This window comes from Globicephala melas, chromosome 13 (genome assembly GCF_963455315.2).
Source record: "Globicephala melas chromosome 13, mGloMel1.2, whole genome shotgun sequence".
Classification (NCBI taxonomy): domain Eukaryota; kingdom Metazoa; phylum Chordata; class Mammalia; order Artiodactyla; family Delphinidae; genus Globicephala; species Globicephala melas.
The window spans coordinates 83412773-83426918 of NC_083326.1; the positions used below are offsets into that span (position 1 = coordinate 83412773).

Below are 14146 nucleotides of genomic sequence, written 5' to 3' on the forward strand. Positions count from 1 at the left end.
AGGAAACGGATTCTCCCCTAAAGTTGCCCGCAGGAATGAATTTCCTGACACCCGATTTCAACCCAAGTGAGACTCATTTCTGACTTTTGACCTCCAGAATTTTATCCAGTATTACCCATATTGATATTATTCATAATATCATATTACCAATGTGATAATAAACTTGTGTGATTTTTGAGTAAGTTTGTGGTAATTAGTTATAGCAGCAATAGATGAATACAGACTTTAATCCTCAGTTCTTTTTTTTCTTCTCTCAATGAACTAAAGTTGATGCTGGGGGAGCTGGTTCTTGCCTCTGAGCTGACCATGGAGAATTTGATCTTGCCTCGATACCAGCTAAAAAGGCTCTTCCAGGAAGTGGCCCCTGACCAATCACCTCGTTAGCCTTCTCTCAGCACTGTCTTCAAACTCCTTACGCTGGCCTGTGAGGCCCAGCATTAGCAGACCCCTGTACCTCCCTGACTTCACCTCCTACCCCTCTTCCTCACTCGCTCTGCTCTTGTCACACCAGCCTTCTTTGTGTTCCTTGCACACACCAAGCTCACTCCTACATCAGGGCATTTGCACTGGCTGCACCTCCTGCCCAGAATGCCCCTCCCCCAGATCTCTCTATGGCTGGCATCTACACTTCATTCAGATCTCAGCTCAGATGCCACCTCCTCAGGGAAGCCTTCCTGACTGCCCCATCAACTAGACACCATCCCTGGCCAGTCTCTTTTATATTTCCCTGTTTTATCTTCTTCATGGTACTTATCATAAGCTGAAATTTTTTAGAAGTTAAAAAAAATCTATCTCCTCACACTAGAATCACACCATTCCATTAGAGTAGCCATTAGCCACATGTATCTGCTGAGCACTTGAAATGTCACTGGTCTGAATTGAAACATGCAGTGAGGGTTAAACACTCACTGAATTTCAAAGGCATAATAGGAAAAAAAGAATGCAAAATACCTTATTAATAATTTTTTTAACTATGTGTGGCGATGGATGTTAACTAAACTTATGTGGTAATCATTTTGCAATATGTACACATGTCAAATCATAATGTAAGCCTAAAACAAATACAATGTTATATGTCAATTATATCTCAATAAAAAATAATTTTTTACATTGATTACATGTTGAAATAATATTTTGGAACGACTGGGTTTGATAAGATATGTTATTAAAATTAACCTCATCTGGGGAATTCCCTGGAGGTCCAGTGGTTAGGACTCTGTGCTTTCATTGCCGAGGGCCCGGGTTCAATTGCTGGTGCGGCCAAAAAAATAAAAATTAACCTCATCTGTGTGTTTTTATCAATGTGACATGCCACATTATATATCTACGGGACAGCACTGCACTAGAAAGCCAGGTCCTTGACGGTAAAGACCTCACCTGTTGTGGTCGCCACTGTCGCCCAGAACAGTGCCTGGCAATTAGTAGGTACTCAATAAATATATCTGTTGAATGAATAAATGAACAACGTATGCTGTTTATATTATATGCACTTGTATCTGCACAGCCACTGCTTTCTAAAGTCTCTTCGCGTGTTTTTCCTGTCTTCCCTGTTACCCACCCACTGCCTGAGATGAGGACCTGGTTTTCCTTTCCTTTGCATCACCCAAGTCACCTCGAAAGGCACTTTGCAAGCTGCAGTCGGTCAACAAGGCTGCAGATGGAGTAACCAGGTAGAACATGATGAGACGGTGGCCTAGGTCTGAGTGATGAACAGAGCTGAGTCCGGGGACCTTTTGGGAGGAAGAGTTGGTGGAGGAGAGGGTGCATGCTTTACTGGAGCCATATTTGTCAAGAGAAAGAGAGAGAGAGAGAAGGAAGAAAAAAGGAAGAAAGGAAGGAAGGGAGGGAGGGAAGGTGAGAGGGAGGAATGACGGGATAGACAGATAAGATGAAGGACATGCTAAGATTTCTGTGGAAATAACACCTCGAAGAGCCTTTGAGGCTTACGGGGTGAGGGGAATCAGACAAGTCTCTCTTGATCCCAAGAATATGAAGTAAAGGGGACTGAAGTGGGGATGGGGAAAAAAAGGATTTTGTCCTCCGAATTAGAAAAGATCGTCCTCTGTATTGACAAATGAGCGCTGGCTTTGAACACACTGGTGTTTACTTCCTGGCTGATAGCATTCCAGAAGTGACAAGTGCAGCTGGCTGGGAATTCCACCTGACTCCAGGCCTAGTGGCCTCCAATGGCTCTCAAGGGTGTCTGCCAGTCTGGCTGCGGCAGAACTAAAGTGCTGGGGTGGGGACATAGGTGCCAGGACTTCTTGTGTGACTTGGGCTAAGTCCCTTAGTCCCTGTCAATAAGAGGCAGTTGTATGAGAGGATCTCAAGGTCCCTTCCTTCCGCAACCCCCCGGGAGAGATGGAAGGATCTGGGGTAGGAGTAGGGGTATCTGGGGTGGGGGTGATGTCTCCAATATCAGCCTAAGAGCCCTCGGTGAAAAACTCTCCCGGCCTAAAAACAATAGTTAACAGTGGTAAGGCCCTCGAAATGGCCCAAGTTTTGTCCTGAGCACTTTAATTCTCACCACAATCCTATGAGATAGGTACTATTATTATCCCCATTTCACAGCTGAGAAAACTGAGGTACAGAGAGACTAGGTGACTTGCCCAAGATCACACAGCCCGTGAGTGACAGGGCTTGAAACCAGGCTATCTAGCTCCCAAGTCCCTGCTCCTGGGAATCTTGACATTAATTACAGGGCAGGGACATTTTCAAGCTCCCAGTGTGATCCTGGAAACTTTGCCTAAGGCTTGGGAGCTTGAATTTCCTACCCGACCCCAGCGCATAGGGACCTTTGGGGGCAAACACAATCAAACCTCCAAAACACTAGTTCTCTTAATCACCCAGGGGTCTGCCCTTAGGTTAAGACTGCAAACACGGCCGGGGCTCTGTTCCTTGAAAAGACACAGACCTCAAAGTACACAGTATGTGATGGCTGGCCAGAGAGTTTCAGAGAGGCCAACTGGATTTCCTGAGGCCACACAGCAAGTCAGAGTCTGCTCAGATGCCCTGATCCCCCAAGGAAAAGCATTTCCTCCCATTCTCAGTCTGAAGGGAGCGTCCCTGGGCTGAGGTTGGGGCAGGAAACCACACGTCTCCCACTTCCTTCTCCCCAGGCACCTTGTCTGGACTCCCGGCCCAGTGAGGAGTCCCTGATTCATGAGCCCAGCGCTTGTTCACAAGGCAGAGGCTTAGCCTTAAAGCTGCCCCAAATCACCTTCCTCCAATTCAAAGAGGGTGGGGAAGAGGCACTAGAATTACCTCCACTGGGGCTGAGACTCTCAGCACTACCTTGGGACAAATTCCCCCCCGCCCCACTGTGATCCTCAGTTTCTTCATCTGTAAAATGAAGAGAATAATCCCTACCTCACAGAGTAAAATCGAGGTGGGGAAACCACCTCAGGTTAATAAACTAGGAGGAACCCTGGACTGGGGTTCAGGGTTCCTTTTTGAAAATTAGAAGCCAGAGACTGGCGGTCAATAAGCTCAGTGACTGGAGGTCACATCCCCTTGGCTCTAGAGGGCTCTGGAGTGGGATGAAGAATGCGGCCCGGTATCACATCTTCTCGGGTAACACTGAAGGGCAGGGGCGCTTATTTCATTTCTGGAAAAGAATAATATTATCTAAGCACTCTAGATAGTATCCCATTTAATTTTCATAAGGTGGGTCCTATTAGTATCACCATTTGATATGTGAGGAAATAAAGCACAGAGAGGTTAAATAACTTAGTCACACGGCTATTAAGTGGTAAAGGTGGGATTGGAACTCAGGTCTGACTCCAAAGAACTACTCTTAATCTCTGGGGGTGCGCAGGCTGGGCAAAAGAGGGCCAGCGGCCTCCCTCCTTCCCTCACCCAGTCCGATCGTCTCTCGTCTATTCCCTGTATACACACGTGTGCACCTACAGTTGCCCAGTGCTGAAGGACCCCTAGGTCCCAGCGGCCACGTTGCCGGGATGCGCAGACTGAGGCCACCGCCCACCTTCTGGTGCTTGCGCTCCTTCTCGATGCGGTCCATCCTCTCCAGGCGCAGTCGGTCCAGCTCTAGGCGCAGCTCGTCCAGCTCGGGCGCGACGTGGTGGCGGCTGACCAGCACCTCCAGGATCTCCAGGACACGCACGACCTTGGGCATGAGGCGCGCGATGGCCTCGCAGCCGTGCTGGTCGATGACCCGCTCGAACTCGTGGCCCACGAGCGACGCGATGTCGTACACGTCCATGACGGTCAGCTCCGCCACGTTCTTCTCCAGCGCCGACTCGGCCGCCAACGCCGACCCCCGGTCCTCCTCCATGGCCCCCCGCCCGGCCTCTCCCCCACCCCGCAAACTAGTGCAACTCCCAAACTTGCCGCTGTCGAGGGCAGCGCCGGGCCGGGCCCACCTCTCGCCGCCGCCGCCGCCGGCCCGCGCTTAGCTGGCCCTCGAGCGAGGGCGCACCGGGGGGGCGGCGGGCGTCGGCATGGGCGGAGGCGGCGGACCGGGAGCCGGGGGTCAGCGCGCGGGGCGCGGGTCTCTGCGCCCGGCTCGGCCCGGAGCCTGCTCCCCAGTGGGGGGAGAACGAGGAGAAGGAGGAGGAGGAGGCGAGGAAGGCGCGCGCGTGCGCAGGCCCGCGGCGCCTCCCAAGTTGGGAATCTGAGTTGGGCGCAATGGAGGCGCGGGGTCTGGCTGGAGAGCGGGCCCTGCTGCCCTCTGAAACAGTCCTTGCCGGCGGCTAGTCCCCACGCCCGGGGCCTGGCAAGGAAGGGCGGCCGTGGCTCCTCCGGGAAACTTTGGCGGCGGCGACGCCAGCTGATCAGCTCCCCCCGCGGGGATACCGCGCGCCCCGCCCCGATCCCGGCCTGGAGAGGGGCGCGCCCGGCTTCCGCCGCCCGAGGGCGCCCCGGCGTCCCCGCGGACACCGCACCCTCACCCACCGGCTCCGCAGCCCCCCGCCCCGCCGCTCCACCCGCGGGACCTTCCTTCCCCTCCCCCCCCACCCCCCGCTCCAGCCGGTCCCCCCCCCACCGCGCGTCCGGACGCGCCGCCCCTCCTCCAGTCAGGTCCTGGCTCCTCCTCTCCCACTCCCGCCCCGGCGGAGTCGAGACTAGCCCAGAAGAGAAGGGGAGGAGGTGGTAGGGGTGTGGGTTGCTGGTCTCTCTGGACGATTCACAGTGTCTGGGGCGGCCCCTGCGCTGGAGAGAAATGGAGGGCTCAAGAGGTGCACTCCGGGATGCGGCCCATCCTGGGGAGGAGTCGAGGACCCCACGGCTCGTAGACCCGTCCGAGCGGCGCCAGGCCCTGCGCTCCAGGAGAGGCGCCCGGGAGAGGGGCAGAAGGGTCGAGGGGTCCTCTGGTCCTTAAGCGGCCGGGCTGCGCTGCCCGCCAGCCACGTCTATTAGCGGCTCCTTGTGACCTAAAAACCACTTCACAGAGGAGGTGAGGCCGGGATTTGGATTTCAGCTTTCTTGTCCCAAGCCCTCTGTCCTTCTGACCTGGCTAGATCCACCTGTCCAGCAGACCACCCCTCCGCGTCCAGGCGAGCCTTCCCTGAACAGCCCCCCACCCCACGCATGCGTAATTAGGCGCCCTCCTGTGCATCCCCACATCCGCCTCCTACTCCCATAAAACTGCTCTTTGCATAGTTTTAACTGTGGTTACACATACTCCTCCCCCCATCAGACTGTAAGCTCCTTGAAGTCAGAAAAAATCCCTGAACGCCCTTGTAGCTGTAAAAACCCACCCCAACCTGACACATGTTAATTAAAACTAAAATTTTTTAAGGTTTAAATGCATCGAGCTTTGGCTTTGCATTTAGTTTAAAAATGCAGTGTTTACTATGGCCAGGCATTTTTCTAGGTACTTTACAAATATTTCCTCATTTACTCCACTACTTCTCAAAGTGTGGCCTGAAGACCACCAGGGTTCCCCAATACCCAAAGGGTCTCTATGAGGTCCCTTTTGCCGGCTATATATCAGTGAGAGGCTAGATGTTCTTCATATACTGAAACACAGACCAGCATATCGTGATTGACTGAATATGCAGATGCAGATTTGTGGGTCCAGCTCTCTGATGATGAGCTAGACATTAAAGAGATTAGCAAAAATACGAGACAATGCCACTGTCCTTGGTACTTGTTTGTTTGTTTTGAAGCGTGGTTATTTTTTATTAAAAAATATTAATGTTAGGGACTTCCCTGGTGGTCCAGTGGCTAAGACTCCGTGCTCCCAATGGAGGGGGCCCGGGGTTCGATCCCTGGTCAGGGAACTAGATCCCGCATGCCGCAGCTGAGAGTTTGCATGCCGCAACTAAAGATCCTGCATGCCACAACTAAGACCTGGCACAGCCAAGTAAATAAATAAAAATAAATATTAAAAATAAAGTTCATGTTAACATGTCATGTGTCTATTTTAAATTAATTTTTAAAAAACAGCTTAAATTTCTAGTTACAGTAGATATCAATAGATATAACATATCTAACAAAATCTCTTTAGGGTCTTCAATGGTTCTTAAGAGTGCCCTCGGAAGAAGGTCCCTGAGAGCAAAAAGTTTGAGAACTGCTGCCTTACAACATCCAAAGAAGTATTATTCTCCCTACTTTACAAAAGAGGAAACTGAGGCACAGAGAAGCCAAGTCCCTCGCCCAAGGCCAGGCAAGCTGGTAAGTGCTAAAACTGGGGTCAGATCTGTGCACAGCAATCCAATAAAGTGGACCTATGATTATCCCCACCCTAAATCAAGAACAGTGAGGAATAGGGAGGGACATTAACTTCCTGTAGCTACTGTAACAACTTGCCATAAACTTGGTAACTTGAAACAACAGAAACATTCTCCACCAGTTCTGGAAGCGGGAAGTCTGAGATCAAGGTGCTGTCAGGGCCCTGCTCCCTCTGATGGCTCTAGAGGAGGATCCTTCCTGGCCTCTTCCAGCTGCCGGCTTCCTTAGCTCGTGGCAGCATCGCTCCAATCTCTGGCCTTCTCTGTATCTCTGTCTCCTCCTCTGAATCTCTTATAAGAACACTTATCGTTACATTTAGGACCTACCCACACAATCCAGAATGATCTTATCTCAAGATTCTTAATCATATCTGTACAGACACTTTGAAAAATAAGGTCACATTGACAGGTTCCAGGGATTAGGATGTGAACATAGCTTTTTTTTGGGGGGGGGGAGGGTGTGTGTCAGGAGGGGTGGCACCATTCAACTCACCACAAGAGGTTAAGTAACTTGCTTAGGGTACCACAGCGGGAGGGATGGAGCTGAACCCAGTGGGTGCCCATGGTGAACTAAGGGATAAATAATGAATGCCCAGATTGGGGCAACTTTACCCTCAAGGTAGCAAAGATGTACTGAGAGTCTTCTGGGAGGGGACAAGGGAAGAGGAGCCACAGTGCCAGCCTGCAGCCTGAGCCTCGGGACCAGGGCAGGAAAGGGATGGGAGAGTGGAAGGGATGAAAATGACTTTAGGAAGGGAAAGAGGAGGCAAGGGTCCAAGGTGACCCCCCCGCAAATGATGAGACTGAGTGCTTAGGAGAATGCTTACAATCTTAAAAAATGTAGGGAGAGGCAGTTGATCCTGATGCTTAAGCATCCAGACCTCTCTGCTTTGTGACCTTGGTCTAGTCACTGACTGGGTGTATCATGATCACACTTGAAAAAATTAATTTCTTCATATCAAATATCCAGTCTTCAAAATTTCAATTGTCTCATCAGTTTACTTCTTTAAAGTTTGTTTGTTTAACCCAAGATCCAAATAATGTTTACATATTGCAATTGGTTGATATGTCCCTTAGTCTCTTTTAATCCTCCATCTCTTTTTTTTTTCTTCTCCTTCCCTTGAAATCTATTAGTTGATGAAACAGGATTATTTGCCTTTTAGAGATTCTCAGTCTGGATTCTGATGATTTCACCACTGTGAAATTTCACCTTTAATATGTTTGTTCCCTATAGTTTCTTTAGACTGGTGTTGGATGGAGAGATTGATTTGAGTTGAGTTCAGTTTATTTGGTGGTGATGCATTCTAGCATCTTTCTTTATTTTGGAGGGATTCTGTTCTGTTTATTTAGCTATAGATCACATACAGTGACATTAACCCTTTTAAAGTGTGCCATTCGGTAGTTTTTAGTACATTTACAAGGTTGTGCAAGCATCACCACTCTCTAATTTCACATTTTCATTAACCTCCCCATAAAACCCTGTACCCATTAGCAGTCACCCTCCATTCCCCTCTGCCCCCAGCCCCTTGTGACCACGAATCTGCTTTCTGGGTCTACAGATTTGCCTGTTCTGAACATTTCATATAAATGGAATCATAGACTATGTGGCCTTTTATGTCTGGCTTCTCCCACTTAGCATCATGTTTTTAAGGTTTATCTGTGTTGTAGCCTGTGTCAGTGCTTCATTCCTCTTTACGGCTGAATCATGTCCCGTTGTAAGGATGGACCACATTTTGTTTATTCATCCATTGATGGACTTTTAGGTTGTTTCCACCTTCCCTGTTGTTTTGCCTGTTGTAAAAACAGTACTTTTCTTCAGATCACTTTGTAGGAACATCTTCTCCTCACAGATCTCCTTGTTTCTGGGAGATGACACAGGCTCCAGAAGAGGGTAGGGGGGAAATGGGAAAAGGGCTTTATCCAACCAGGGAGCTCACAACTATTGAGTGAGTACCTTCTGTGTGCCAGGTGGGGCAATCCTGCGACCACCAAGCTGCTTTCTCTCTAGGCATCTGCCTATTCTAGACATTTCGAATAAATGGAATCATACCATATGTGCAGGAATAAGAGAAGACCATAGGCCATGTGTGTGAATCCCAGGTAAAAAAATAGGCTCTATTTGTGTGAGTCAGCATACTGGATTGGATGGGGCAAGTTGGGGAGTGGTGGGGAAAGAGGTTGAAGAGAGGACCAGAAACTGATTCTGGGGCCAAGTTCATATTTGATGCAGTAAGTATGTTATATGATCTTCTGCAAGTCATTGAATCATTCTTTGTCTTAGCTTTTCATCTGTAAAATGGGAATAACCCCAATCATACCTCCCTCCAGGATTTTTGTGGGGATTAAATGAGTTAAAATACGTAAAGTGTTTCGATCAGAGGCTGGCACGTAGTAAGAGCTACATTTATGTTATCTATTGCTATTTATATTATTATTGTTGTTGTTGTTACTATTACATTTGCTTTTATTGTTACCCCTGAAGCATTTAGTTCAGAACAATGACATCATGGAATCAACACTGTTGTGTGACTGTTAGAGGAATTGGAAATTAGGGAAACCAAGTCCCATCAATTGTACCTGCAAAATATCTCTCAAATTCTTCCTCTTTTCTTCACCTCCCTGAAACCACTCTAGCCCCACTTAATATTATTTCCCCTCCTGGAAGGCTACTGTAGGCTTCTAACCGAGTCGTCTGCTTCATCTTGTCTTCTTTCTAATCTGTCTTCTACACAGCAGCCAGTAATCTTGATAAACACGTACTTTTTATCACTCCAGGTATCAATGCCAAGTTACAATAAGCCCAAAGTCCTTCCCATGGCTGACAGGACTTTCATAGTGTCATCCGTGTCTACCTCTCCATCTTCATCTCACACTTAATCGGCTCACTCTCTAAGCACCAGCCACCCTGCTATTCCTTTAGTCCTTCTATGTACCATGGTTTATCTATTCCAAACTCAAATCCCTGGTAAGAGCATCCAAATGGCTGAGCTTGGGTCATAGCCAGTGCCCTGGGATCAGACGAAGCAAAGTTTAACTTTTTCAGCTTCCATCAAAGGAATAAAACTCTGCTTTCACCAAGAATCACACAGGGATGGATCACATAGGGGTGGACAGCCCAAACTTAGAAAGGGAGTTCAGATGCTGAACAGGAAACAACACATGACTTGTTGAGGGGGCCATGCAAATTTGGGTCCGAGCTGAATTGTTGGGAAACAATAGAAAAGGAATTAAAGATCAGTCCACTAGAGGGCCTCTTTCTCCATCCATTCCACACACAGCATTCAACCTCCCCTCCCAATAACACAGAACAGCTATCTAAAGACTATGGGCTTGCTGAAAGATTTGTGAATAAAAAGATATAATGTCTTTGAATTGCTTTAAAATAACCCACTGGGTCGGTGGGATGGTTGGGAATATGGATAAAATGAAGACTGGCCTTTTTGTTAATAATTGTTGAAGCTGGGTGATGGGTACATGGAACTTCATCATACTATTTTTCTTCCTTCTGTAATATTAGAAAATTTTCATTAGAAATTAAAAAAATTAATATAGACTATGGACTTGAGTGAATGGCAAAATATTAGCTTTCCTTGGATGAGTTTTGTTTCAGCCGTGGGTAAAAGAAGAGAGATTTGATGCCACCAACAGGAATAGAAGATCTGGAGGCAGGGAGGGGAGAAAGGATGAGTGGGTGCTGGGACCTCCCATGGTTATAGGGACAGGAGGAAGAGCCAGTTGCATGGGCATGTGGAAGAGAGAAGCAGTGATTATGTGGAAGGAGAAGTTACTGCTTCCTGGAAAATCAGGCCACCAGTGCCTGAGAAAGCACACTAGGACTGGAGAGGGAACTTCGGGGCACTAGAGTGTAGCTCCCCTGTGCTGTTGCCATAGACTATCTGATAGATTGAATGTCTGTGCCCTGCAAATTCATATGTTGAAAACCTAACCCCGCAATGTGATGATGTTAGGGGAAGGGGCCTCTGGGAGGTGATGAGGTCATGAGGATGGAGCCCTCATGCATAGGATTAGTGCTCTTATAAAAGAAATGCTGGAAACTCCTCACCCCTCCCACCACGTGAAAAGACAGAGGTCTGTGAACCAGGAAGGGAGTTCTCACCAGACACCAGATCTGCCAGTGCCTTGATCTTGGACTTCCAGCCTCCAGAACTGTGAGAAATAAATTTCTGTTGTTTATAAACCACCCAGTCTATGGTACATTTTTTTAACCTCCTTTTTAAAAAAATTGAGGTATAGTTCACATACATTGTGTAAGTTTAAGGTATACAACATGTTGATTTGATCCCTTTATGTATCGCAGTATGACTGCCACCGTAGCATTAGCTGACATCTGCATGTCTATGGTTTTTTGTTATAGCAGCCAAAGCTGATGAAAACAGACTAGTTTACGAGGACCCTTATTTTTCAGGAGACTGAGTAGTCTTCTGCTCTACTTGCCCTGTCCCTTGGGCTCAATCCCAAGGGCTGACCACCTGAAATAGCCTCACACCCTCTCTTCTACCCACAAGAACCTTGACTTCCCATGGTTGTTAATCTAGATTATCTTCCTCTTCCTTACTCCCTCCTCTTCCTCCTTTAATTTGATAGACTTGAGATGGTCGTGAACTGTTCTCATATCGTCATTACATCTTTAAACGCCAGTACGTCACGCAAGACTCAGTTTGTTCTGCAGTGATTCTACTTAATGGTCAACCCCCGTCCCCCAACTCAAGGACATTATATGGAAGATAATAATGTCCCCAGACCCATCGTGGAAAACCTTAGTAACAAGAGTCTTTAAAGTGCATTGGGCACGCTCTCTGAATTTCAATGTCTGTTTCCACCTGTAAATACTGGGTCTGTGTAGATTTTCCATTACAGTTACATTAATTTGGTAGCACTTCTCTGCTTTGAGGGTCTCATCCACTTAAATGGTTGGGCTCTTAATTAAATAAAATGTTTAAAGAAAAATATTTAAATAGTAAAAAAATCACCCACTGCCCTTGTATGGGTTCCTTAAAAAGCTTATGAGCTAATGCTTTACTGGAGGGTATGATAGCAGGGAAGCAAGAGTCAGGGAAGAAGGGAAGTGAGGCTGAAAAGGAGGGAGAGCAAATTCAAGGTGGAATATTACCGAAGTTGGTCCAGCTTTGCAGGAACACTCAGCCGGATGCTTAATCTAATGGGAGGTCTCTGGGGAGAATGTGTGAAACTGCTGAATCTCAAAACTGTCCAATAGCACAGACAGGGGTATTGGGAGGGTATATGGAGGGTGGGGAGAAGATGAGCGATTTATCTGCCCGCTCCTTTATGTCTCTCATTAGTCCTCCCGTTGGGGCATTAACCTCCCCGCTTCTCTAGGCAGACCTCCCCTAGTTGGGTTGGTCCTGGGTGCTGAGACAGCCGCAGCCTTTGCCCCTGTGGTCTTCTGAGACCATCAGAACTTGTAGGAGCCGAGGTGACCCTGGCACTGCACAGGGTTCTGGCACCACAGGAACAGTGTGAGCTGTAGCTGATGCTGTTCATGCCGGGAAGAGAGACAAGTATCCCAGGTGGAGGTGGGGGAGGGTACAGGTGGGACAAACGGCTCTGGGTCTGCCACACCCATAATCCGTCCATTTACAAAGTTATGGATGCGGGCTTCCCTGGTGGCGCAGTGGTTGAGAGTCCGCCTGCTGTTGCAGGGGATGCGGGTTCGTGCCTCGGTCCGGGAAGATCCCACATGCCGCGGAGCGGCTGGGCCCGTGAGCCATGGCCGCTGAGCCTGTGCGTCCGTCCACAACGGTGAGAGGCCCGCGTCCCGCAAAAAAACAAAACAAAACAAAAGTTATGGATGCAGTAGGCTTCTTCCCATCCCATTTCACTCCCAGGTAAATACTGTTGAGTTTGATCCATGCGCTTCCTGATTTTTTCCTGAGAATATCTAAACACACATTTATTTTTTAAATGGAAGCATGACATACATATTAGTAAGCAATTTGCTTTTGTCACTTAACATTACCCTGTAATTATCTTTCCAGCTCAGCATATATACATCTACTTCGTTCTTTTTTTCTTTCTAAATAGATAATCCTGCCTCATTCTTGTAAATGATTGTATAGTTTTCTGTTTTATGGATGTACTGTAATTTACCTGATTATTTCTCCCTTGATAGACATTCACACTATTTCCCGGTTTGGGCTATTTTAAACAACATTGCTGTGTAAGTCCAGGCAAGTTTTGGTTCTTTCAATTTGATGGGAAGTGAGTGGCTAAAATACATTACATCCTCATCTGTCCAGCACCTCCATTCCTGCCTATAGATTAGGCAGTAAGGACGAGGCTGCAGGCCACAGCTCACCCTGCAGAGAGCCAGCCCCGGGCTATGTTGGTGCGGGGCGGGGGTGGGGGTGGTGCTGGGGAGAGCGGGTAGGGGGTCCCCCCCCCTGCAGCCACGCATCTTTCTAAAGTGTAGACTGTAGTGTTAGGAAGAAACTACTACAGGATTTGAGCTTTGGTTGGGTGGCTCCAGGGAGAGTTTAAGGATCTGGGAGTTTGCTCTAGAGTGGGTGCTGTCAGGAAGCAGGGACGATTCTAGGATCCGGGCTCTTAATAAATCTTATCTATACGGAGGACAGACTGGAGAGAAGCTAAGGCTGTAATTGGTACAGAAGCAGCCGTCACTCACATTCGCCAAGAGAGGGATAGATCTGGCATCTTGTGGCCTGGACCACGTTCCTGTTGTCCTGTTCCATCACCATCCCGGAGCGACCTCGGCCGATGTTGCTGTTCTGTGAAATTGTTATCTCAACGGGAGAAGAGTAAGGCCAGCTGATTGTGCCAGGTCAGCAAGTGTACATTTGGTGCTGCTCCTCTCGTTCTCAAAGCTGTGAAGGTTGTTTGATATTCAAGGTGGAAGTAAGGTCTAGGAAAAAGCAAAACTTGACCCTGACCAGCTTCGGAACGTGATCAAATGTCAAAGGCACAACCTCTCCTGGCTGCCTTTATGCCTGGACCTGGCTGTTTCTGGACTACATCTTGGACAGCTGAGAACTCTTTCCTGTTATATTTATTTATTATTATTATTATTATTTTTCCTGTACGCGGGCCTCTCACTGCCGTGGCCCCTCCCATTGCGGAGCACAGGCTCCGGACGCGCAGGCTCAGCGGCCATGGCTCACGGGCGCAGCCACTCCGCGGCATGTGGGATCTTCCTGGACCGCGGCACGAACCCGTGTCCGCTGCATCAGCAGGCGGACTCTCAACCACTGCGCCACCAGGGAAGCCCTCTTCCCTGTTATTTTAAATAGCTTCATTGAGATATAGTTCATATGCCATGAAATCCACACATTTAAAGGGTACAATTCAATGGCTTTAGTATGTTCACAGATAATGCGCAACTGTCACTACTATCTAATCCCAGAACATTTTCTTTTCTTTTCTTTTTTTATGGCTGAGTTGTACAGCTTGCAGGA

General features: G+C 48.2%; 1 protein-coding gene and 1 long non-coding RNA gene across 5 annotated transcripts in view; one reads left to right on the forward strand and one right to left on the reverse strand.

Moving 5' to 3' along the window:
- The window catches only part of RILPL1 (Rab interacting lysosomal protein like 1), a 44213-nt gene extending 39295 nt beyond the window's left edge, over positions 1–4918 (reverse strand). For 2 of the 4 annotated variants that reach the window (XM_060310018.2, XM_060310016.2), the window contains exon 1: positions 3986–4916. In XM_060310018.2, the coding sequence (XP_060166001.1) occupies positions 3986–4294 (309 nt within the window). In that variant the 5' untranslated portion in view covers positions 4295–4916. Of the gene's footprint in view, positions 1–3985 lie in introns of all 4 variants that reach the window. The other 2 variants (XM_030860079.3, XM_030860080.3) reach the window with 2 other exon arrangements.
- A 114-nt stretch (positions 4919–5032) lies between these two features.
- On the forward strand, positions 5033–12194 carry LOC138842946 (uncharacterized). The gene is made up of 3 exons (XR_011377960.1): positions 5033–5416; positions 6473–6639; positions 11301–12194. It is a non-coding gene; the product is annotated as an uncharacterized lncRNA (long non-coding RNA).
- The last annotated feature ends 1952 nt before the right edge of the window (positions 12195–14146 follow it).